The sequence below is a fragment of the Sarcophilus harrisii genome, chromosome 5 (genome assembly GCF_902635505.1).
Source record: "Sarcophilus harrisii chromosome 5, mSarHar1.11, whole genome shotgun sequence".
NCBI classification, from domain to species: domain Eukaryota; kingdom Metazoa; phylum Chordata; class Mammalia; order Dasyuromorphia; family Dasyuridae; genus Sarcophilus; species Sarcophilus harrisii.
This window is the reverse complement of record NC_045430.1, coordinates 287424744-287448079: the sequence shown is the minus strand read 5'-3', so window position 1 is coordinate 287448079 and position 23336 is coordinate 287424744. Positions and strand designations below refer to the sequence as shown.

At 61.9% G+C, this 23336-nt stretch overlaps 1 protein-coding gene across 1 annotated transcript in view; it reads left to right on the top strand.

Annotated features, from left to right (window-relative positions):
* Window positions 1-19164, top strand: part of PPP1R9A (protein phosphatase 1 regulatory subunit 9A) — a 47724-nt gene extending 28560 nt beyond the window's left edge. Inside the window, exons 7-19 of the mRNA XM_031940293.1 lie at window positions 1628-1819; window positions 2530-2583; window positions 4062-4291; window positions 4816-4912; window positions 4992-5148; window positions 10324-10481; window positions 10654-10850; window positions 12835-13033; window positions 15625-15744; window positions 15875-15898; window positions 16407-16589; window positions 17585-17769; window positions 18858-19164. Of these exons, the coding sequence (XP_031796153.1) occupies window positions 1628-1819; window positions 2530-2583; window positions 4062-4291; window positions 4816-4912; window positions 4992-5148; window positions 10324-10481; window positions 10654-10850; window positions 12835-13033; window positions 15625-15744; window positions 15875-15898; window positions 16407-16589; window positions 17585-17769; window positions 18858-19164 (2103 nt within the window). The remainder of the gene's footprint in view (window positions 1-1627; window positions 1820-2529; window positions 2584-4061; window positions 4292-4815; window positions 4913-4991; window positions 5149-10323; window positions 10482-10653; window positions 10851-12834; window positions 13034-15624; window positions 15745-15874; window positions 15899-16406; window positions 16590-17584; window positions 17770-18857) is intronic.
* The last annotated feature ends 4172 nt before the right edge of the window (window positions 19165-23336 follow it).

Genomic DNA, 23336 nt, shown 5'->3' with positions numbered 1-23336 from the left:
GGGCACTTCCTCCGAGTCTAGAACTGCCCCCTCATCGTTTCTCGTGCCAGTCACAATCACAGCCGCCGGACACCATCCCGGCCTCCAGGCCCTTTGTGCCGCAGAAAGATAAGTCTTTTGCAGGATCTTTGGGTGGGCCCCAGGACTCCGGGTGACTTTTTTTGACGGGTGCAACGGCCCTCAGAACGTGGGATTTCCAAATCCAGAGGGGGCGCAGGGGCCCGATTTTCTGTCCTCCCTTCAACGGCTCTCCTTTTCTTTCCCCTCACGTTAGCCGGTCCCGTAAGTGTGTGGTGGTCCCTCAGAGGGGTCCTGATTTGCATTTCTCCAATCAGTCGTGATTTAGAACAGTTTTTCATTGGTTTCTTCTGAAAATCTGGTTGTATACTTTGTTTCTCATTTGAATGGCTCTTATTTTTATCAATTTGACTCATTTTTGAGAAATGGGGCTTTTATCAGAGAAACTGGCTATCAAAAATTGCCCATTTTTTGCTTTCTAATCTTGACTCCTTTGGTTTTATTTGTGCACAAACTTTTTAGTTTAATGTAATTAAAAAATTATCTATTTTTTCTCTTGTGACTCCCTCTCTATCTGTTTTTATAAACCTTAATTTCGGAACCAACTTTAAACAATAAATACATGCATGATGCAACCCCCGCCGCCAACACCGGTAATAGGAAATTACAAAACCTTTTTTCTAGAGTGTTCCCCTTGATATTCTTGGCCATTTGTTTTTCCACCGAAATGTCCTTGTGATTTTATATAATTCTATGACAAAACCCTTGGTATTAGTGTTGCTGTTACATTGAATATATGAATTTAGGAGATGTAATTTTTGCTACGTTTTTCTGAGTCACCCATCCATAGAAATAGAATGCCATCCATTTAGGTCTTCCTTCGTTTTTGTCATTATAGTTCTAACTATAAGGGGTATTTTTGGTTAAATTAATTCCTATCACTAATAATTCTCATTATTACAAACATTGGATTCTTAAAAATAAAAATAAACTTCATTTCTCCCTAGATCTGACAGGGAAACTGTTCCAATGCCGTGCTTATGGTATCAGCCTTTATGTCGAAGTCCTGTACACTCTTTGATCATATCTTAGTATGCGGTGATGGTTTATATCCACTTTCGGTCAAAGGGCTTTCCGGCCTCCCCCTCCCCCAGTCTTTCTTTGTCCCAAGAGCCGGAATCTTTGGGTTCATAAAACACCGCCTTACCCTGGTTTCTGACCATCGGGTGCCGGGCACCGGGCCTGTCCCACTAGGAGTGAGTAGAGCTTCCCTTCCGAGGATAAGGGACCCCTCACTGCACACATCAGCTGTCACAGGGATGAGCTAGAAGCCTTCTCAGGGAAATCAGGGAGAGGCAGGGGTGTCCGTGTCTCCCCTGCCACGCAGCATGGCGCTAGAAATGGGCGCCGTAGCAACCAGGAGAGGAAATTGGAGGTGCAAGACTAGGGAAAGGAAACCAAGCTATCGCTCTGCTGGCGACTTGCTGGTTCTTAGAGGATCAACTAAAAAAGTCTCCTCGGAATAAGGAGCAGCTTAAGCAAAGTCACAGGCTAGAAAACAGACCGCGGTGACCCTCCTGTCGCGCCAGCCCCAGAGAGGGACCCACAGGGAAGCTCCTTTGCCATTTGTCTGGTCTCCCTTCAGACAGGGGAGTACGCCACGGATGAGGAGGATGAGGAAGTGGGGCCTTCGCTGCCCAGCAGGGACCTGGCCATTGAAGTGTTCGAGCTGCCGGAGAACGAGGACGTGTTCTCCCCATCGGAGCTGGACACTGGGAAGCTCAGTCACAAATTCAAAGAAGTAAGTCGCTGTAAGCTGTCGACCCATCCCCGGAGGGGGGCCTCCACAAGGCCCCCCCCCCCGACCATTGGGGCCGGCCCTCCCCCTCCCCGACCGCTGGGGCCGCCCCCCCCCAACTGCTGGGGCTGGCCCTCCTGGCCCTCTGCAGAAGGCAAGGGGGGTTCCCAGTCCTTTCCCCTGCCTGCAGCACCCCTCTGTTCAGGGACGGTTCAGGGAAGGCTACCCCATAGCCGTTCTAGCCTCTCAGGGCTGGTCTGAGCACAAGTCACCATAGTCTGAGCCCTGAGGGGGTGCTTGGGAGGCAGGGTTGTTCAGTGGAATGTTGGGACTCTGAGACCTGCGTTCAGATCCTACCTGGGAGACTGACCAGCCCCCTGGGCCTCCGAGTCCCCTTGGCTGCCTCCAGCGAGAGGCCGTTTGCTGCAGAGGGGTGCCAGCAAATCCTCTCAGTTATTGGCAGAATCGTGGGGGGCTGGGGGAGCCCCGGACGTCGCCGTCCCTCCTCTGGTCAGTGTTAGCACTTGTGTCCTGCCTCAGAGGAGGAAGTGGGAGGGACTCAGACTGCCCAGGTCCCAGGTCTTCTGCTCAGTCTCCCCCTCCCCCCCAGCTGTTAAGAGGAGACTGGGGTCCCACAGCCCTTGTGAGACTTAGGGGGGGGAGGTCTGCCGTGGCCGGCCCCGGAGCCCACCTTGTCCGGCTTTGGTTTTCAGCTGCAGATCAAACATGCCGTCACAGAAGCCGAGATCCAGAAGCTGAAGAACAAGGTAAGGAGGGCCAGGTCCCGGAGGGTTCCTCACTGGGGGTGCGTTGGCGGGGCATCAGCTGCAGCCTGGTATCGAGGGGCAGGGGGTGTGGGGTTGGCGGCTGCCCCACTTGTCATGACACAGGCCCAGGGAGAACTTTTTTCAAGTTCACGGATCTCTGTCAGCTCCTTAGAATGTCTGTAGTTCACCCTAAGCTCCTTCCGGCCGCCGCGCTCTCCCGGCTCCATAAACGTTGGCTCGCTCTCCGCTCTCTCGAGCCGCGTACACAGAGTTCTTCCGGCCGAGTGGCAGCTCTTGAGCTCAGGCGTGGCCATGGATCTGTGGGGGTGGCGGCCAAGCCCCGGGAACATCTGTGATACAGAGCAGTGGTCGGGTGGTCGACGGCCCACAAAGTGCTCACAGAGTCTGGGCCCCCAAACCTCGGGTTGGAGCTGCCCTTCCTCCGGCTCCAGCAAGGAAAGGAGCCCTTACCAAAGTTTGTTTTTCAAAATGGGAAACTGGGCCGGAGACCCTAAGCTGGCTCTCTGGGGTCACTCACGCTGTCTGACAGGAGACCCTAAGCCGGCTGTCTGGGTCACTCACTCTGTCTGACAGGAGACCCTAAGCCGGCTCTCTGGGGTCACTCACGCTGTCTGACAGGAGACCCTAAGCCGGCTGTCTGGGTCACTCACTCTGTCTGACAGGAGACCCTAAGCCGGCTCTCTGGGTCACTCACGCTGTCTGACAGGAGACCCTAAGCCGGCTGTCTGGGTCACTCACTCTGTCTGACAGGAGACCCTAAGCCGGCTGTCTGGGTCACTCACTCTGTCTGACAGGAGACCCTAAGCCGGCTCTCTGGGTCACTCATGCTGTCTGACAGGAGACCCTAAGCCGGCTGTCTGGGTCACTCACTCTGTCTGACAGGAGACCCTAAGCTGGCTCTCTGGGGTCACTCACGCTGTCTGACAGGAGACCCTAAGCCGGCTCTCTGGGTCACTCATGCTGTCTGACAGGAGACCCTAAGCCGGCTCTCTGGGTCACTCATGCCTCCTGAAAGATTGAATCCATGAAGGCTGGAGGATGGATCCATCCTTCCGGCTTGGCCCCTTCTCCCAGACCCCAGAAGAGACTGGACGTGTCTCCCCCCCCCCCCCCCCTGCCATTGTGGACCGTTCCCTGTAGCTCATTCTGGGGACTCCTGCCCCTCAGCAGCCATGTGGCCTTGGCCCAGGAGCCCGCATCCATCTGCCCACAGGCGGTCTGGGCCATGGGGCCGTCAGGACTCGGACACCAAAGCCATGCGGCGGGACCCTCGCGGGTGCTTCTGGGGAGCCGGGCTGAGGCTCTGGATGGCCCAGCTCCGGGGGGCAGAGTGGGCCCGGCACGGAGGGCTGGCACGGAGGCCCCGGGGGGCAGAGCGCGCCCGGCACGGAGGGCTGGCACGGAGGTCCGGCTGCCCCAAGGCCGGGCCCTGACGCCGCAGCCTCTTCCCCGCCCAGCTCCAGGCCGCAGAGAACGAGAAGGTGCAGTGGGAGCTGGAGAAGAGCCGGCTGCAGCAGAACATCGAGGAGAACAAGGAGCGCATGCTGAAGCTGGAGAGCTACTGGATCGAGGCCCAGAGCCTGTGCCACACGGTGAACGAGCACCTCAAGGAGACGCAGAGTCAGTACCAGGCCCTGGAGAAGAAGTACAACAAGGCCAAGAAGCTCATCAAGGACTTCCAGCAAAAGTGAGGGGCGGGGCCCCGGGGGAGGGGCTGTGGGGGTGGGCGGGGCCACAGGGAGAGGGAGGGGCTTTTGGGGTGGGGAGGGGCCCTGGGGAGAGGGAAGGGCCTGGGGAGGGGGAGGGACCCTAGGGGAGGGGAGGGGAGGGGGCAGGGCTGTGGACCTGTGGCCTCTGCTCAGCGCTGATGGGAAGGAGGGTCTGGAGAAGTATGGCCGCCTCTCCCTCTGTCTTGTTGCTGTCATTCCCACTGCTGAATGAGAACAGGGGAGGGCACGTTGGGCATCCCCTTGAGCTCATGGTGGGGAGGGGGCAGTCTGGGGACTAGCCCCCATTGGGGGGCAGGCAAGAGCTTCCCGGGCCTCCCCCACGCCTGACAGCTGTCCCGACTCCGGTCCCGGCCCTCCCTGCTCCCCACCAGCGAGCCGGGAACCCCGGAGGTCCTTGGGGCCGGGAGCGGGCCGCTGCCCGGCCTTGGGCCCTCGGCCTTCTCTGAGGTCTCCTCTTCCCCGTCCTCTTTTCCCTCTGCAGAGAGCTCGACTTCATCCGGAGGCAGGAAGCCGAGAGGAAGAAGCTCGAGGAGCTGGAGAAGGTGCATCTGGTGGAGGTCCAAGGCCTGCAGGCCCGGGTGAGTGTCCCCGCCGGGCGGGGGTGGGGTGGGGGGGTGGGGGCACAGCCTTGGGCTGCAGCACGGCGCTCTCTCCCAGATCCAGGAGCTGGAGGCCGAGGTCTTCCGGCTGATGAAGCAGAACGGCACCCAGGTCAACAACAACAACAACATCTTCGAACGGAGCACAGGCCTGGCCGATGTCCCCAAGGGCGAGGCCGTGGGGACCCCGGACACGCAGCAGGTCTCCACTCAAGGTTCGTGCTGGGCGGCCGGAGGGAGGGGCCACAGTGAATGAGGGGGCAGCCAGAGCCAGTGAGGGGGGAGCAGCTGGAAATGAGGAAGCAGGATCCCCCTGAAAGGGCAGAAGTCACCGTTAGACCTTGTCCTGAATTGGACAGGCTCTCCGCCCTCCCTTCTGTAAGGCTGGGAATGTCCTGGATGTAGAAACAGGGGGGGTGTGAGGGGGGGAGCAGAAAGGGGCTGCTATCCTCCCTTTTCAGATGTGTCAGAGGCCCCCCCAGGACCCTTGTGGAACTGGACTCTGGCCCCTCTTGGGGCTCCTGGGGATCCCCAGCTCAGGTGCTCTGCGGCAGCCGTGGCCAAGGGCCAACAGGGGGCAGCTGTGTGTCCGTCATCTGGGCTGAGGGGCTGGACTGTGCAGCCTCTGCCTCCGGCCCTCGGCCCGTCCCCTGCCCCCTCAGCCCCCTCGGCCCTCTCGGGCCAGGGCTCCCTGCTCTGCCTTTCCCACAGAGTCCCAGGCAGACTCTGGGCCCGCCTGTGCCCGGCCCCGGGGCCTGTGTTTTCAGTCCTTCCCCTGGTGTGGGCGCTTGTGCTCTAGAGCTCCCTCGTGAGGAAGTGGGGGGGGAGGAAGAGGAGGAGCTGGCCGAAGTTTCCTCCCGGCCCCCCCACCATCACCCCCTTCTGCCTGGAGGACGGGGGCCGAGGCAGCTGGCGACGGGAGCACAAATTAAAGAACAAAAAGTAAACCGAGGGCCGCTAGGGCAGTGATGGCAAGAGCAGTGAGGCAGGAGATGCGCCCCAGCGGCCCAGAGCCGCTTTCAGCCCGCTGCTTGAGAGGGGGGCAGAGGCACCTGACCCCGCAGCCCGGCCGGCGGGAAAGGCTGCAGGCGAGGCCAAGTCTGCCTGGATGGAAGCCAAGCCCAGTTGGGGCTCATTTGGGGGCCCCCAAGGGAGAAGGAGGGAAAGCAGAGAGAGAAGGAAGGGGGAAAGGACCCAAAAGAGGCCGGGGAGACCCAGAGCTGGGCCAGCTGTTCCCCCCACGTTTGGGAGCGAGGAGCCTCAGGCTTAGCCATGAACAGCTGCCTCCCGCCTCTGTCCCCTACCCTGGGAGCTGCCCCTGTGCCCAGCATGGGCACTGTCATCATGGGTACAGTAGTGGGCATCAGGTTGTGGGCATCAGGTCGTGAGCACTGTCACAGGCACAGCAGCACTGGGCCTTAGGTCATGGGCACTGCAGCAGTGGGCATCAGGTTGTGGGCACCAGGCCATGGGCACAGTAGCAGTGGGCATCAGGCCATGGGCACTGTCACGGGCACAGTAGCAGTGGGCACCACAGCCGTGACTTCACGGTGCCACCTCAGGGCTGACCACACTGTTCCAGATGTGGCTCTGGCCAGGGCAGACAAGCTGCCCCAAGCTGGCCCCTCTCCAGGCCAAGTTGGGATGGCGATTTTGATAATCCCGGCCTCGGCTGGGCCCTTCTCGCGTTGGCGCTGGTGCTGCACCTGCCTGGGCTCCCCATTGCTGGCCGGGCGCCAGCCTGTGCTCCCCAGAACCTTGCAGGCCATGTGTTCAGCACAGTTGTAGATGGAGGTCAAGCCCAGGTCGCTGTGCTTGGGCTTCTGGGCCACTGCCTCCCGAGTTTCCCCGGCTCCCCCACGGAGGCTCCGCCGTGTGCCCGGGCTGCCGGCCCCTGCGTGGGGAGCCCCACGGCCAGGCCTGCCTCCCCAAGTCTGTGGGGACTCGGGAAAGTGAGAACTGGGCTGGGGCTCGGTGAGGGATGGATGTTCTCCTCTGTGTCTGTTGGAAAAGAGGCACTGGCAGCGAGCTTTTCTGGGGTGCCCACTGTGTGCCTGGCACTGCACCCAGGCCTGAAATGCCAAGGGAGGCAAAGAGCGCATCCTGTTCTCGCACCGGGAGGGGAGGGGGCCAACTCCTAAGGGGAGCACCGGCTGCTGTCGGGGAGGCTCCAGGTGGATGCACCCCCAGCAGCTGAGGGGCGAGGCTGTGTCTGCACAGGAAGGACCGCCCAAAAGCCTTTGCAGAGGTAGCGCTTCCAGGCAGACTGGGGGGGGGGCAGGAGTGGGGGTGCACCCAGGCTGTGGGGACAGTGGTGAGGGGAGGCTTGGGGGGAAGCACTGAGGTAAAGGCCTCTGGGGGCACCAGGAAAGCAGAGCGGGCGGGGGTGGCGAGTGGATCGGCTCAGCACCCTTAGACTTTTCTTTGGGGAAAAGCGGGCGTACCTGAAAAGCAAGCCCCGGACCGGGGCTGGGGTTGTATACTCTCTCTAGGAGCAGGTTTCTTGGGGAGGTTTCCTGGAGGCAGCCTTAGTTTTAGTTTTGAGTAATAATCGCCCCAAATTCAGCCAGGAGTTAAAATCCAAACGTTTATTTTCTCCTTCTGAGTCTTGTCTCTTTCCTTGGGCCCGGGTAGCTTTCTTAGAGGCCCCTCTCCCTCTGTGGTTCCAAGAGCTCCTGCAGCTTGTCTTTTGGCTCTTCCAGCTTCCACCTCCAGCTCAACTCCGACTGACGCTTCCCTCTCAGTCTTTTCAACTGAACTCTCCTGCCTGAGCTCTGCTGTTTTCATGCTCTTTTTGAGGTGTCGGCTCAAAGGGTGACTCCTCCTCTGAGAGTGGGATTGTGGGAGGTGGGAATTTGGATCTCTCATCCTGACCCCTGCAATCTCCCAAAAGGGGGAACTAATGTGTGAACTCTCCAAGGTGTTGACTTAAGCATTGTTTCTATCAATATTAGTGACTTAACACCCTGTAAGGATTTGCTCTAATGTGTGAACCAGTAAGCCTTGTTTTTATCAATACCAGGGAGTTAACCCTTGTTTCAAGTTCTGGCCCATGACATCTCGTAGGATCAGAGCAATCACACTGAACCAGGCTAAAGTAGATAATTATTGTCTTTATCAACTCTAATGACCTAACACTTTGTAAGGATTCCAACAAGTGGTGATGGTGTGGGGTACAAGGGGGGGAACCAGGGGCCGGCTACAGCCCCCCGGGGACGAGGGGCCAGCTGGAGCCCCCAGGGGATGAGGGGCCAGCTGGAGCCCCCGGCTGGAGCCCCGACAGAGGGACCAAATGGAGCCCCAGGGGGACGAGGGGCCCATTGGAGCCCCCCACCGAGGAGTGGCGGCCACTGGCTGGCCTATGTGGGCCAAGGAGTGCTCTAGTTACTAAGTTACCAGGGGAGCTGCTACGATGTTGCCTTTGTGGTAGCTGAGGTTCTCCTGCAGGGAGGGGAGATCCTGCCTCAGGCCTCTGGTCCGGGGCTTCCTGCAGTCCGCTGGGAGTGGGCCGGGGTGGGCCAGGGAAGGCTCCCAGTTTTATCTCAGGATCACTGCCCCCTTCTTTCCCCCCCTTCCCCCCAGCTACCTATTCTTTTTCCTGACCAGCCCAGGGGCCCTGGAGCCCTTAGGAGACACGGCTGTTAGCCCTGCCAACAGGAGGCACTCGCTAGAACGGGAGCCCTGATAGCTGGGCTCCAACCCTGCTTTTGGTCCTCACTAGCAAGTAACGGGGCACAGATGTTTAACTTCTTAAATTAAAGCCTTAATTCCCTTATCTGTAAACTGGGGGTGTTCATTAATCAGCAAGCATCTATTAAGCACCTGCTGTTTGCTTATTGCCGAGTTCAGTGACTGATGCGAGGATAAATACGATGAGGTTTTTCCCCTTGACCTTGGAGGTCAAAAGGGTAACTCAGTAAGGATTTGTTAAGCATTATTGTCATTTTCTACTTGTTAATAGGGAAGGGAGTTGGTGACCAGCACGGAAGTCATGGCTGGGAAAGAGTGACCGGGCGGCCTCAGCTAACCTGCTTTCTGGCTTCATTTTAAGAGTAGTCCTTAGGGGCAGTTGGGGCCATGTAACGGACGGTGTGACCTCATGGTTAGAGCTCTCTGCCGTGGCCCGGAGAGGTGGCTCCAGGCTTGGCCCTGGCACCTTTCTGTGTGACCCTGCTCCAAGGGGCAGGGAGGAGCTGAGACCCAGCCTCGGACCCTTCCCAGCTGTGCTTCCTCGGGCAGAGGGCACCTCTTCTCCCTGCCTCGGTTTCCTCGGAGGTAACAGCACCGGCCTTGCTAGCTTGTTGAGAGGGTTAAGTGAGAAGATGTTTGTGAGAAGGGCTTGGCACAGGGCCTGGCTGTACACGCTATGAAGCTTAGGCGCTTCATAACTGGGTGTTGCCCTCCCCTCCTTTCCTCACTTCATGTTGGTGGCAAGGAAGGTTTGTTGCTTGAGTCTTCAGAAGTGGAGTCTTGATTGCTGAGCACTAAGGGCGCTGCTGCTGCCAGCTGGGGGTTCCCCCAGAGAGCTAGGTCTGGGGCCCAAGGAGTGAGACAGGGCCCGAGGAGTGAGATGGGGCCCCCTGGCATGGCTGGGCATCTACGGGGCGAGCGGAGGCCAGCATTCGGGGTCTTGCCGGCACAGGAGGCCCTGGCGCCTTGGCCCTCTCTGCTTCTCACGCCTACCTATCTGCTGGGGATGTGGAGGTGGGGGGGTACAGTATCTAAACGAAGGACAGGAGGGAGTGATCAGCTGGCCTCCCCGGAGCACGCCGGTCTTAGTGTTTCCCTTCGACTGGTCGCCCTCCGGATGGTAAGACTCTGGGAGAAGGACAGAGAAGCCCCAGAAACAGTTTCTAAGCGATTGATAATCGATTTATTCACGGGCTGGTGGCAAGCAGTACGCTGGTCATCCCTGCTCTACTTTGGGGAAGGGAGGCTCCAGAGACCTTAAATCCCTTTCCAAAGGAGTGTCCCCTGGCAAGTGGAAGTCGGCGCTGACTGGCCGGCTCCAAGCTCCTCCTGCCAAGCAGGGCTCGCTCTTACTGGGTCACCACCCTGGGGGCTCCTGGGCAGGGGCAAGAAGATTGGGAAGAAGTGAGGGGGGGGAGAATGAGGGCAGGGCAGGGGCTGCCTGTGAGCCCGATGCCTTCCCTGGGCCCATCTTATCCTTGTGGCCTCTGCTGCCCACCTATGCAGCCTCAGCTTCTGGCGCCCCCAGAGCCTGGGCCCCTTCTGCCCCCTTGGGAGTCTGGGCTCTTCCCAGTGGCCCACAGAGCCTGGGCCCCTCTGCCCCCTCAGCAGCCTGGGCCCCTTCCTGGCGGCCCTGGGAGCCGCGTAGGCCCCACCACCCAGTCCTGCTTCGGGATGACCTTTGAATGTTATTTCCTCAGACCTGAACGAAGCCGTCCCAGAGACAGAACGTCTGGATTCGAAAGCCCAGAAGACCCGAGCCCAGCTCTCCGTGAAGAACAAACGGCAGAGGCCGTCCCGGAGCCGACTGTACGACAGCGTCAGCTCCACAGACGGGGAGGACAGCGTGGAGCGCAAGGTGAGAGCGCCCGGCTAGCCAGCCTCGGGCCTGGAGCAGGGGGCCGGCGGCTCTGCCCTCGCGGTGCCCCCCATTTGCCTGTCAGGAGGCAGGGTAGGGGTCAGGCTCCCCTCCCCGACCCAAGCACTATGGGCAGCCTCTGCCCCACATAACCCACTCTGTCCTCTCCCAGACCGGCGCCTTGGGGCGGGCACAGGCCACGGTCCCCTCTGCCAGCCTTGCTGACCTGCCAAAGGAAGCCCCATGGCCAGCCGCGGGCACATCGGCCACCTTGCCGCTGTTTCGGGGGAAGCGCTTTCCTCCGCTCTCCTTCAAAGCCCGCTCCTTCCCATCGATCGGCCGCCATCGAGAAGGCGGCCCCAGGAAAAGGTACCACTTCCTTCCTCCGCTTCACCTGCTCTGCGTCCGGGCTTCCGGCCGGGCCGTCCTCTCTCGGCACAGGAGGCTGCTATCTTTCTGCACGGGGTGGGAGGAGGCCCCAGTGGAGGCCACCCTGGGACCGCGCAGGGCGCGGGGACCCCAAACTGAGGTAGCCCGGTCAGCAGGCCCGGCGGGTGGGCATCGAGCTTGCACTTGGTGACCGTGAGGTTCCAGGTCCAGGAAGGGGCCGGGGCGCTGCTGGCTCACTCCCGGTGTAGGCGCCGGGCTGGACTGCGCCGAGAGCTCCCAGAAGCGGGCCGGGCCCAGAAGGTGATCCAGGCCCGGGAGAGGAGCTGCTGCCATGGGGCAAGCCCGGGCTCAGGCTTCTCTGGGTTCCGTTAGCAAACCGCGGGCCCTTCTCTGAGACTCAGCCTGGAGGAGTGTTCTTGGGAGCCAGGCTCCTGGGCCTTCCTGCTCCTTGTCCTTCCCTGGCACATCGACCTGAGAGCCCGTGGAAAGTGGTGAGGGGTGCGGAGCCCCCCCTCCCTGGGAGGGGCCTGGCTGAACCGGGCCGACCCCGAGTGGAGCAGCCTGGGCAGGAGGAGCCGCCCAGAAGCCGAGAAGAGCTCTGCCCTGGCCGAGCTGGGCCGCTGAGGAACAGGAGGCCCAGAAGGAGGCCGAGCTGGAAGTCGGCAGGCTCCGGTGGCTCCGTGGCCTAGGCCAGGCCCGCCAGCTGAAGGCAGTCCCCATGGGGTGGCCAGCAGAGGCCCTGTTTGGGGCCGCTTTTAGCTCCTGCGCCCCAGAAGCGCTTGTCCCCGGAGGTGGTGAGGAGGGGGAGGGGAAGGGGCAGCCAGGGGCGCCTGCGGGGATGGAGCGGCGTCATGGAGGCAGAAGGACCTGAGTTCAAATCCAGCCTCAGATGCATGTGAGCTGCGGGACCCTGGACCCTGATCGCTCCCTCCCTTCAAAGAGAAGAAAAGGGAGAGGAATGCATCAAAACCAAACCAAAAAAGCTCACTGAGCTGCTTGCGTCATCGAGTCTGGCTTAACCGAAGAGACGCAGGGGATGGAGATGGAAGGAAGGAGAAAATCCCCAGAGTCCTGAATACTGAGCCTGGGGGTCCGGACCGAGGTGGCTGAAGAAGGGCAAGCTAGGGAGCTGGAGGCCTGGCTGGTGGGTGTGGCTGTGGAGGCGGAGCCCGAGAAGAGGCGGGGCCTGAAGAGGTGGAGCCCTAGAAAAGGGTGGGGCCTGAAGAAGAAAGGGGAGGGGTCTGGGAAGAGGCGGAGCCTGAAGAAAAGGGGCCAGTCAGAAGAAGGGACAGCCTCAAGAGAAGGGGGAACAAGGAGAAGGCGGAGCCCGAAGAAAAGGGGCGGAGCCTCCAAAAGGCAGTGGAGCTGAAGTACCGGCGGGCCGAGGAGGAGCGGGCCAGGACGCCGGCCACGGAGACTCCCTGCGCTGGGCCCTGCACGGGAGCGGCGGGCGGCGGCCTCGGGGTCCCGGGCACTGCCGGGGCGCCGCTGTCCTGGTGCGGGGGCCCGGGCCGGAGCGCGCCCCGCCTCCACGCCCACTGCAGGACTGGCCCGGAGCCCGGCGCCCCGCGGGGAGACTCCGGGGGTTCCCACCCGCCCTTCGGCTCCTGCTTGGGGCAGGCCGGCCCTGGGAGGGCGGGGGCGCCAGGAGCACGAACCCTCTGGTCCGGGGCTCGGACCCTCGCTCGCTGGCGGGGCGGCGGCCGGACCGGGGCAGGGCAGGTCGGGGCTCTGGAGCCAGAGAAGCGGAAGGTGCCGCAGCTGACGCTGGCCCCGACCCGCGCCCTGGGCTGCTCCTGGAGAACCTCTGGCCCTGCCCCGGGTGGGGGGCGGCCGCGCCCAGGCCTCCTCCCAGCGCTGGGAGGGGCGAGGGGGGACAGCCCCCGCTGCCGGTGGGGCCTGCAGGGACCCTGCCCCGCCCGCCCGCCCTCCCCGGCCCTAACCTGCACTTTTTCACAAACAGGGTCTCCAGAGCCAGGCTGCAGAGTGTGGAGCCTGAGCCGCCTCCCGCAGCGCAGCCACCCCCACGGCCGCTCCACGCTCCTTTCTCGTGGTTTAGTGCCCGCGGAAAAGGACCCCACGGCTCCCGAAATCAGCCGGCGCCCGCCACTGCCCCGGAGCCCCCTCCCGGGCAGCTAAGCTCAGATAAGAAAGGGTCCAAGGTAGCAAACCGGGGCCAGACAGCTGGCCCGGCCCCCCCTCGTCCTCCCCACCTCCGTGTGCTTGACGCCCGAGTTGGTGATATCCAGGCCCCCGGCTGAAGGAAAGGCCTTCTCCCGGCTCCGCTCCCTGCGACCCGTCCCCTCCCCACCCCTCCCCCGCCGTCCTCTCCCTCCGCTCCCTCCCCGCCATCCCCTCCCTCTGCTCCCCGCCGCCCCCCTTTCCTCCTTCCTCTCCCCCTCCCTCTAGTTCCCACGCAGACCTGCCCTGTGGCACCTTCTGGGTCCCTGGGCTCCGCAGGGTAGGGACAGGATTAATCTCCCCTTCGGCTTTGCCAGGACCCAGGTGGCTCCCCTGGTCTCAGGTGGGAGCACCACAAGCTGCTTTTTCACATAGACCCAAACCAGCCCCAGCAGGTGAAGAGTGACCTCCGACCCCCAGGCCCCTTCCTCCCCGGTACAGTCGGGGCCTGGGGGAAGGCGGCAGAGCAGGGGACTTTTCATCGTTTGTGTGGAGAAAAGTAGTGAGTGCCATGTAGGGACCGGGTCCTGTGGGACCTGACACAGAGCCTGTAATTTCTGGTTAGGAGACTACATGACCCTTTACCTGTGTACCTTCCTCTGACCTTTATTATCTTAGTGGATTTTCATACTCCCCCTCACATCCCTTCCCCCTTCCCTCTCACTCCCCCTCACTTCCCTTCCCCCTTCCCTCCCATTCCCCTTCTACTCCCCCTCACTTCCCTGCCCCTTCCCTCCCACTCCCCCTCACATCCCTTCCCCCTTCCCTCTCACTCCCCCTCACTTCCCTGCCCCTTCCCTCCCATTCCCCTTCTACTCCCCCTCACTTCCCTGCCCCTTCCCTCCCACTTCCCCCTCCACTTCCCTCCTTCCTCCACTCCCCTCACATCCCTTCCCCCTTCCCTCTCACTCCCCCTCACTTCCCTGCCCCTTCCCTCCCATTCCCCTTCTACTCCCCCTCACTTCCCTGCCCCTTCCCTCCCATTCCCCCTCACATCCCTTCCCCTTCCCTCCCACTCCCCCTCACATCCCTTCCCCCTTTCCTCCCACTCCCCCTCACTTCCCTTCCCTCCCACTCCCCCTCACTTCCCTTCCCCCTCCTTTTCCCCTCTTCTCCCTTCTCTCAGTGAGGTGAGGGTGCTGTCAGAGATCTAGACTGTCCCAAGGACTGTGGACAGAACCCTGGCCCCTCAGGGAGAAGGGAAAGCTGGGGACACGACACCCACCTGAGTGCCCTTCCCTTGAGAAATGGGGCAGCCCTGAGGTGGGGTCTGAGCCCTGTTCCCTCGAGCTGGAACAGGAGAGGGAGACGAGCGAAGTTCGGAAGGCTGGTGGCACCCGGGCTGTGGAGGGCATTGTGTGCCAGGCAGAGTTCAGGCTCGTCCAGAAGCACGGCCTTGAGGGCCACACAAGGAGTCGCCAGCCGGGGCCCCCAGATGGGAGGGTGTCATTGGCCAGAAGGGATGCCCAAGGCCTGGCAGCTGATGGCTGGTGAGAGGAAGGGAGGGAGGACTGGCAAACATCCTGGCTAGGAAAAGCTGAAGCCGTCGAGGGGATCACACCCCGACCACTTTGGGGGGATAGAGCCTCAAAGCCCCAGGTTTGGGCTGGGGCTTAGCCCTGGAAAGGAAGAGTGGGTTAAGGGAAGTCTTTCAGGATGTTTGTAGGCAGCTGGTGGGTCCGTGTCAGAGGGGATAACTGCAGGGACAAAGCCTGATGGGAGTAAGAGTCGGGACGCTGTCAGAGAGCCCTGGGGAGCTGGCAGACAGTGGGGGACTTATCCCTTTGCCACCAGCCAAGAGGAGCCCAGCCGGGATGGGGGCAAAGTCAGTGCAGGCTCAGTGAGGCGGGGTGCCCTTGAGGGGCTTCAGGCAGTGCTGGGCCGCCCAGAGGGTAGAGTGCGCCCCTTGGTGCTGGGAGCGCCCAGGGAGAGAAATCTGAGACGTGGACCAGAGAAGGTCAGGAGGGCGAACAGGCTGGGGTCCCATTGGGGAAGGAGCTGGCCATTGGAGGCAGCAGAGAAGGATGGAAAGGGGGTACCTCTGAGGCTGGGTCTCTTCTGTGGCCTCCGGAGGCTGCCGGGGGCCCAGAATCATGGCCAGGCAGATGGGAGACATCTCGGGCAGGACGGGGAGACACCTTCAAGAGTTGCTGGAAAAGCCCGTGCTGTGGGGGGGGGGGGGCGAGAAAGGTGGGCGAGGGCCACCTCCCAGAGAGGTCCTGGAAAGCTGGAGGGCAAGGAGGCTCTGGAGGCGGCCTCTGAGCTGGCCTCCCCTCAGACTCTTCCCGGGATCTTTTGGTTTGACTCGGACTGCAAGAGCAGACGACAGCAGCTTGGCGTGGGGCTGCTGGAGGAGGCTCCAAGACAGCTGAGCCCGTTTGTGGATGGGCTGCACCCCCATCATGGGCCAAGGGCCCAACAGCGCTGCTCCGAGGCCCCGTGGGCGGTGTGATGAGGACTGGGAGACGGAGACCAGAGCCCTCCCCGGGCATGCTGGGAAAGCAGCTCCTGAGGGGCTGTAGAGCTCCCTGGCCCCTCCCGCCCTCACTCTTCCTTCCCTTCTTTCCCACAGAACTTCCCCCTCCCTGACGATTTCAGCCCCAGCAGCACGAGCTCTGCGGACCTCAGTGGCCTCGGGCCGGAGCCCAAAGTTCCGGGCCTGTCCAGATCCCTGGCCCTGTCCTCTGACGAGGTGCGTGCCCCTGTGGCCCGGGGGAGGGGGGGGGAACCTGGAAGGTCAGAGCCCTCCTGGGGGGCCCCCACCCCGAAGGGGGACCCTCTTCTGAACGATCTTCTTTCCTTCCCTTCACGCTCTCATTCAGAGTCTGGATATGATTGACGATGAGGTGAGAGCCCCGGGCTGGGGGGGTGGGCCAGAGGGGACCCCAGCATGTGGGCTACTGCTACCTCTGAGGGGACCCCCAGCACGGGGGCCACTGCTGCCTCTAGAGACGGGGCTTGGGGGCCCCAAGAGCTTCATCTTGTAGGGTCAGAGCAGCTCTGAGCCCGTCCTCCCCAGGCTGCCCCTGGGCCTTCACCCTGGTCTCCGCTGTCAGGAGGCCCTCGGGTGCCCCGCGGCCCTTCCTGCTGGCCCCAGGGCTCCACCCTGCCCCCACCCACTTCCCACCAGGCACTTTAAGCAAAAAAAGATGGCCCCTTTCCTCCAGGGAGCACTTCCTGAGTAGATTTAGGGGTGTTGTGGCCCCCCGTGCCCCAGGTACACGGACTGAGCTCCACTTTTTGTCCCCGGTGGAAGGCGGGTGGTGGTGGGGGCTGCCTTCCCCCCAGTCACCGCCCCGTGGGCCTCCGGGCCCAGGCCCCTGGTTCTCTGAGCGTCCCGCTGCTGCTCCGCAGATCCTGGACGAGGGCCAGTCCCCCAAGCACAGCCAGGGCCAGGGCCGGGCGGTGCGGGAGTGGAGCGTGCAGCAGGTGGCCCAGTGGCTGCGGAGCCTCAACTTGGAGCAGTACGTGGCTGAGTTTAGCACCCAGAGCGTCAGTGGGGAGCAGCTTCTGCAGCTGGACGGCAGTAAGCTCAAGGTGAGGGGGGCGCCCCGGGGCCCTGCCCCCACCCCGGCTCGGCCCGGGCTCACAACACAAGGTCCAAGTCCCCCCTCCCCCATCTCCCCTGTCCAACGGGAGGGTCCCCGGGGCCATCCCGCCGTCCTGGACACTCGCCGTGAGCCTCGAGCCTCTTCCTGGGCAGGCACTGCCCCGCCACCTGCACTTCTCCCCTGGGTTTCAGGGACTCCGGGCCAGGCAGCTTGTTCTCCCCTCGCGGCCCCCACTCTGGGGCCCTCTCTGACAGTCTGCGGGGCAGCGGCCCCCCAGCAGGGATGCTTCAGGGGCGCGTTTCCTGCCCCCCACAGCCCCCGTTCACCTGGACCCCCGTTATTAAGCCTCCGCCTTGTGTCGGGCACTGTGCCAGCGCTGGGACCCCGCCCTGCCCTCGGGAAGCTCCTTAGTGTAGGGAGGGGGGGTTCGTGGTTGGAGGAGGGAGCCAGGCGCTGGGCGGAGCTCAGAAGGCCATCCCCCAATCAGAGGAGGCCGAGGAGGTGGAGTCGGAGGCGGCTAAAACCAGCTGGGTCGGCCCGATGCCGGGTTTCTGGTGGGACCGAGCCCCCAGCACCCACCTGCCCAGCCCAGGGTTCCTTTTGGCCTAGGCCGCCACAGGGCACCGGGCCTGGGCTTCCAGGACATCTCAGTCCTGGGCTGATGGGGCGACAGTGGCCCCGCTCTTCGGGAGGCGTGGGGGCGATCGGCCGGTCGGGCGCCCGCCTCCCCTCGGCCGGTCTTGCCCAGTTCCGAGGCGAAGCCGGGAAGGGGGGCTTCGGCCTCGGACAGCTCCCGGCCTGCGCGCGCCTCCCGCCGGGCTCGGGCCCGGAAGGGTCGGGCCTTTGCCAGGCCCGGGGCTCGGGGCTCGGGACTCCGGGCCAGGGCCCTGATGGGACGGGGCTTTGCCAGGCCCGGGGCGGGGCTTGGGACTCCGGGCTGGGCCAGAGATCTGATGGGACGGGCCTCTGTGGCTTTGTCAGGCCCTCGGGGTGACGTCATCGCAAGACCGAGCCCTCATCAAGAAGCAGCTCAAGGACATGAAGGCGGCCCTGGAGAAGGCCCGCAAAGCCCAGGAGAAAATGGAGAAGAGGGGAGAAGTGGGAGGAAGGGAGAGCAGAGGAAAGTGGAGGGGAGGCCCTTCCCGAGTAGGGCGGAGGAGTGAGGGGTCGGTGGGAGGGTCGGGCCCGCCTGGCCCCTTTGAGGTTGCAAACCAACTGTGGGTGTTGGGCTCCAGGGGTCCCAAAGGGGAGAGATAAAGGGATCGGGGTGGGTGGGAGGGTTTTCCCAACCCCCCCAGGGATTGGGGGTCTTTGTACAGGATTCAACCCGGGGACGGGAGAATGTGGAGGAGGGGGTGGACAGTGGATCATGTTCCTGGAAAAGGCAAAGGAATCCCCCCTTTCAAGAGGAAGGAGCCTTAAAGGGGGGGAGGGGGAGCCAGGGGGGTGGGGAGGGAGTTTGGAACCCCGGGAAAAACCCCCCCGTTTCCCTCCCCTCCGGGGTTGTTTAAAAACACTCCCCATCCAAATTTAAAAAAAATTTTTTAATAAACCCCAAAATCCCCTTTGGAAACTTTCTTTTTTTTTCTAAATTTTCCATTGGGGGCTTGGTCTTTGAAAATAATCCCCCATGTGGGGACAAATTCCCTCCTCCGGGGATGGGAGGGGTTTTTTTTATTTTGGTTAAAACCCCAGCCGGGAGGGGTTCTGGGTGGGGAAGGAATCCTTTTAAAATTTGGTCCCTCCCTTTTGGGTTTTGCCCTTTCCTACCCTGGGAAATACCCTCCTCCCAATCAGGGGGGTGGATTTATTTTTTTTTTACTAAAACCCCTCCCTTCCACCATGGGAGGGAAAACCCCATTCAATTCTTAGGGTTTGAAAAAGACCCGGGGTTTTTTCCTTTATTTCCTCTTCTTTTTTTAGGTTGAAAAATCCTTCTCCAAATTTTCCCACTGAAAATGGCATTTTTCCCCTACATCCAAGGGTACCAAGGGGTTTTGGTATCCGGGGAACATTTTTTTTTCCCTTTGCTTTTTGGGTCCTCATTCAAAAATCCCTGGGATTAACACAATTACCCCCGGGCAGCAACTTGGGCGGGGTCACATATACACAATCCTCCAAAACGGGAAAATGCACCCAATTTTGGGTCAACACATTATCCACACCACGGGACCCCACAAATCCGTCCCCAATAAAATGGGCCCCAACTTCCCAAAAATCACAAACTCCAAGCTTTCCTTTCCGGCCCTCCCAGGGAAAAGCGGGATGGACAGGGAGGAGCCCTCCGGGCATCGGGCGGGGCCTGGAGCCCCTTGGAGAAGGAAGCCGCAGCCAGGGCCCACACGGGATACAATTTCTGGTCTTTGGGGCTGCCCCGAGTGGGGCTCCTTCATTTCCTCGCTGCCAGTCTCGAGCACTGCCATAAGAGCCCAGGTGGGGACAGAGCCCCTCGGGCTGCTGCATCTGGCTTGGATCGGTTGTTGGGCCCCCAGCCCTCTTGGCTGGATTCATGTTCCTTTGGGGGAGTCACTGCAGTCTCCCCACTGGCTGAGGAGCCTTGAGGTGACCAGTCTGGCAATCCTTTCTTGCCCCATGAGCCATAATGTCGGTGGACCTCCCCCAAGTTTCCATTGACTCCCATCAGAAACATCGAACTGGAAACAGAAGAAGGTTCCTGCTCACAGCTCCGGGTGATGTCTGGGGCCTTGGGCTGAGAGTTGGGGTGTCTCCCAGCATGTGTGTGACGCGGTCTGTCACCTGTGAACTCCTCATAGGGCGCCCGGCGCCAGACGAGCATCGTTGCCTCCCGAAATTCCCGCAGGATTTCCCTCCCGAGCCATGGTCTCCCAAGTGGGGGGAATCGGGTGGCGGGAAGCCGGTGTCCAAGGCGAGGGGGTTACGGGGTCTCCTGATCACTCCAGACACGCTGCGGCTCACGTTGAGGCACTGAAGGGCGGGGGGCCTGGGGGTGTGGGTCCCCAGCTGACAAGTCACCACGGAGCCTCCAGGCTCTCCACGTGGGGCAGAGGCAAGTTAGTCTCAGGAAGTCATCTTGGTCTAAAATCCACCCACCTCTGGCCACTCTGGGGACGGATGATCCGGAAGAGCAAGCCCAGCGATGGGGACCATGACCCCCCCAGCAAGCGTGAGCGCCATGACACGGTATCCACTCACCTCCGCGGGCGCATCTGGAGTGAGACGGGAGGCGGCCGCCGGCTCGCGGATGTGCGATGGGCGCCCGTCCCCGTCCGAGCCGAGGCAACGCTCAGATGTTCCAGCCCCAGTGCACCCTGGCACGTTTTCATTCAAACTCGCTTGTGGGGGTTGGGCAGATAAAAAGGTGGGAGGGCTTTGGAAGTCATGGGAACGGGAGCTCTGTTCTGTCCCGAGAACGGTCCTTGGCTGCCCGGGACCAGGCTTCCCGCCACCAGAGGGCAGTGGGGGGGGGGGGGGCGGGAATTTCGGGAGGGAACGGGGCTCGGGGGGGGGCGGGCGCCCTATGAGGGGGGTGCCGTGGGTGAGTGGGAGAAGCCAGTGGGCGTGAGTGGGTGTGGGGCGAGTGCTGTGTGTACGTGAGTGGACCTCGGGTACGGGGGGAGGGCGCGCACCGAGAGAAGGCTCCTCTCCGTCGTGTCTCGTTTCGGTTTGCACACCTGCGGGAGAATTCCATGTGAAGGGACACCGGGCCGCGAAGGCTGCCGCAGGGCACTCGCTGGGGGGCAGAGCCCGGTGCCCCTCCCGACCCGGGCACGGTCAGCCTCCTAACTACTGCTTTTGTACTTTTCGATGCCCGGAAATTCAGTCCTTGGGCAGCCCCGAGAGAGAAAAGACGAACTGTCCGCTCTTTCAGTCCTTTTTCTTTTCATCTTTCTTTGCTCATTGAGGGAAACCCAAGTGGCAGTAACTCCGAGTCTGTAAGGATAGCATGTTATCCCAAATTCCTAGTTTGTACATCTCGATGTCTGCTCGTCTGCATGGAAGAAAAGGCGCCGTGTGCCGGCGCCCTCGTCCTTGGCCCTCCGTGGAGTGAGTGCGCATCCCGGGCGCTGCTGGGCTTCTGGCCAAGAGAAAGCCCCGGATGACTCGGGATTTCCTTGTGTAAATAAACTTGCCGTTGAGTATTATTGTCACACAACGAATGAATGCAATAAAGAGCAGGCTTGAGATCTGTCCAGGGTGCTTTTGTCCTCGGTTCGTGTCCTGGCCCGGGCCGCGCGGCTCTTGCTCCGAGAGGGCCGGCGCAGGGTGAGCGGAGGGTTCCACACTCACCTCAGACGCTGCCGCCTCCCCCAGGTCCCTGAGAAATGGAGGGGCCCGGGAGCCCGGCTGCCGTCTGCGGAGGCCCGGGCGTGTCCTGTGCTTTCCCGGCGGGCCGCTCTCATACTGGGGAGAAACCCGGGGCCGTTAGCCAGGCGCCCGTCACAGCTGCAGAGTTCAGCCCAGTCATGTCCAGCAGGACGCGCCAACCCAGGCCTTCGGGTGCCTCCCCTGCCCCCTCGCTGCCCCTCCGCGACAACGTAGGCCATATTCTGCACCCGTCGCTCCCACCCTTCTGAAGTAAGGAAGAGAGCCATCCTTTCCAAGTCTTCAGGGAGATTTTAAAGCAAATAAACGCCGTTTGTGGCTCAGACCTGGGGCTGCGTTCAGTCATTTAGTCACTCCTGGCTCTTCCTGCACCGTGGCATCCCAGGCTCTTCTGTCCTCCGCTCGCTCTCCAGTCCCTCCAAGCTCACGCTGATTGTCTCCGGGGTGCTCCCCTTTCCGTCTTCTGCTCTTCCCTCCTTTTATATTCCATCTTTCCCAACTTCAGGGTCTTGTCCAGTTTACGTGGCCCAAGTATTTCAGCTTCGGTGTCGGCTTTTGGTCTGAGCCAGCGCCAGGGTTACTTGCTTTGCCCTTGTTTAAGGGAGTGTCCAAAGCTTTCTCCAGAAGCGGTCTGAGAGGGCCGGCCGCCGGGACTCGCTTTTCTTTATGGACGGGTTCGGACGTGGCTTCTGGAAGAGCCAATCGGGGCTGGGGTCTCTGCAGCAGGTGATAGGTCATGGAGCCCACGACTTCGCCAGCTTCCGCATCAGTGAGTGGAGTGCAGAGTTGGTTACTAGGATGGTGGATGGTCATCTCGGGTGTAACAGGCTTGCGCTGGTGTCGTCCCCCAGCACTGCTTTCTCCCCGCATCATGCAGGCTACTCCGTTTTCCCCAAGGGATTCTTGCCCACATTCACACAGTCGCACACACACACACAATCTCACACAGTGGCCCCCAAATCCAACTCATTCCTATCCATTTAATGTCACCGACACCCAAATGCCGAGTGTGCCCTTTGCGTCTCTGTTCACCCGCGCCTGCCGAGCTTGGATGGCAGTGCACGGTATGGGGGCAGCTGGGAACCAGGCAGGGGGGGTCCCATGAGGAGAGCAGCCTCCCCCACCCCGCAGCAGCCCCGGGCAGGAGAGAGACCCTCAAGGGCAGGAAGGAGTTCCCAAATGTCTTCCGGAGAAGCTGGAGCCCAAGCAGATTGTGAAGGAGATGCCCTTGGACGGGCACGGGCCAGGGCAGAAGAGGATAGGCCCTGGGGCGATGCCCTTGGGGCGGGGCTGAGAAGATGTCCTTGGACTGGGGCGGGGCTGAGATGCCCTTGGGGGGATGCCCTCGGGCCAGAATCTGGACAGATTCATTGGCCAATAACGAGCTTGAGGTGGGAATCGCCAGACCGGGCTCTGGGAAGTCAAAGATGGGGGAGCAGGTGCAGTCCGGGTGGGAAAGTCTTACAGGAAGAGCATCTCCCCGGCTCCCCACCCCCCCTGGAAGCCATGCTCTTGCACTGACGCGGGTGCCCCCATGCGTGTGTCCCCACCCCCTCTAAGACAGGGCGTCACCCTCCCCCAGGGTCTAGCTCTGGAGCTTAATGAATGATGACTGAGAGGCTGGGGGGTGGGGGACGGAGCCCAGGCTGGGGGGGGCCGGCCAGAGGGTCAGCCACAGGCTGGCTTTAGCCCCGGCCACTCCAGAGGCCGCTGACCAGGTCTGAGGCAGAAGGGGCCGCGCCAATGGGGCCACATGGGCCGCCCTGGCCAGGCGTGCCCCACTGGCAGGGGGGAGAGGAGGGATGGGGGGGGGGCTGGTCCGGCAGAGTCCCCCAGAGCCTTATGGGTACTGTGGGGGGAGAGCACTGGCAGCCAGGGAGACCCAGAAAGCCAGCTCCAAGGAGAGCAGAGGAGACATTGGGGCAGGGGGGCTGCCAGGGAGGGGAACCCCAGCCCAGTCCGGGAATGTCAAGCTCCGTGTTTTGGATGCGTCACGTGGCCGCGTGTTCTGGAGCCCCTCCTGTCCCTGCCCTCCCCCCTCGCTCCATCCCAGCTGATCCATTTGGGAAATTCTAGGCTTTAGGAGCTCAGGTGTCGTTCCCCCCGCCCCCATCTGCCTCATCCCCTGCCCCAACGCATTTGAAGAGAACACTGTACAAGGGGAATCATTGGGGGGTGGGGGGACAAGAGCCAGGAGGCCCCGGAAACTCAGCGAAGGCCAGTGGGGGCGGGCGTTCAGGCCGGAGGGAAACCTGGGGGCGCCATTGGCATTGCCTTGGCTGGAGAGGAGGGCCCGGGAGGAGGGAGCCAAAGCAGCTGGGGCAGGGGCAGCTGCGGGGCCAACAGCATCATCCCGAAGGGACCCAGAGGGTCTCAGGGGCCTCCCAGGGAGGCCGAGGTCCCACCCACTGGCCCCCCCCCCACGACC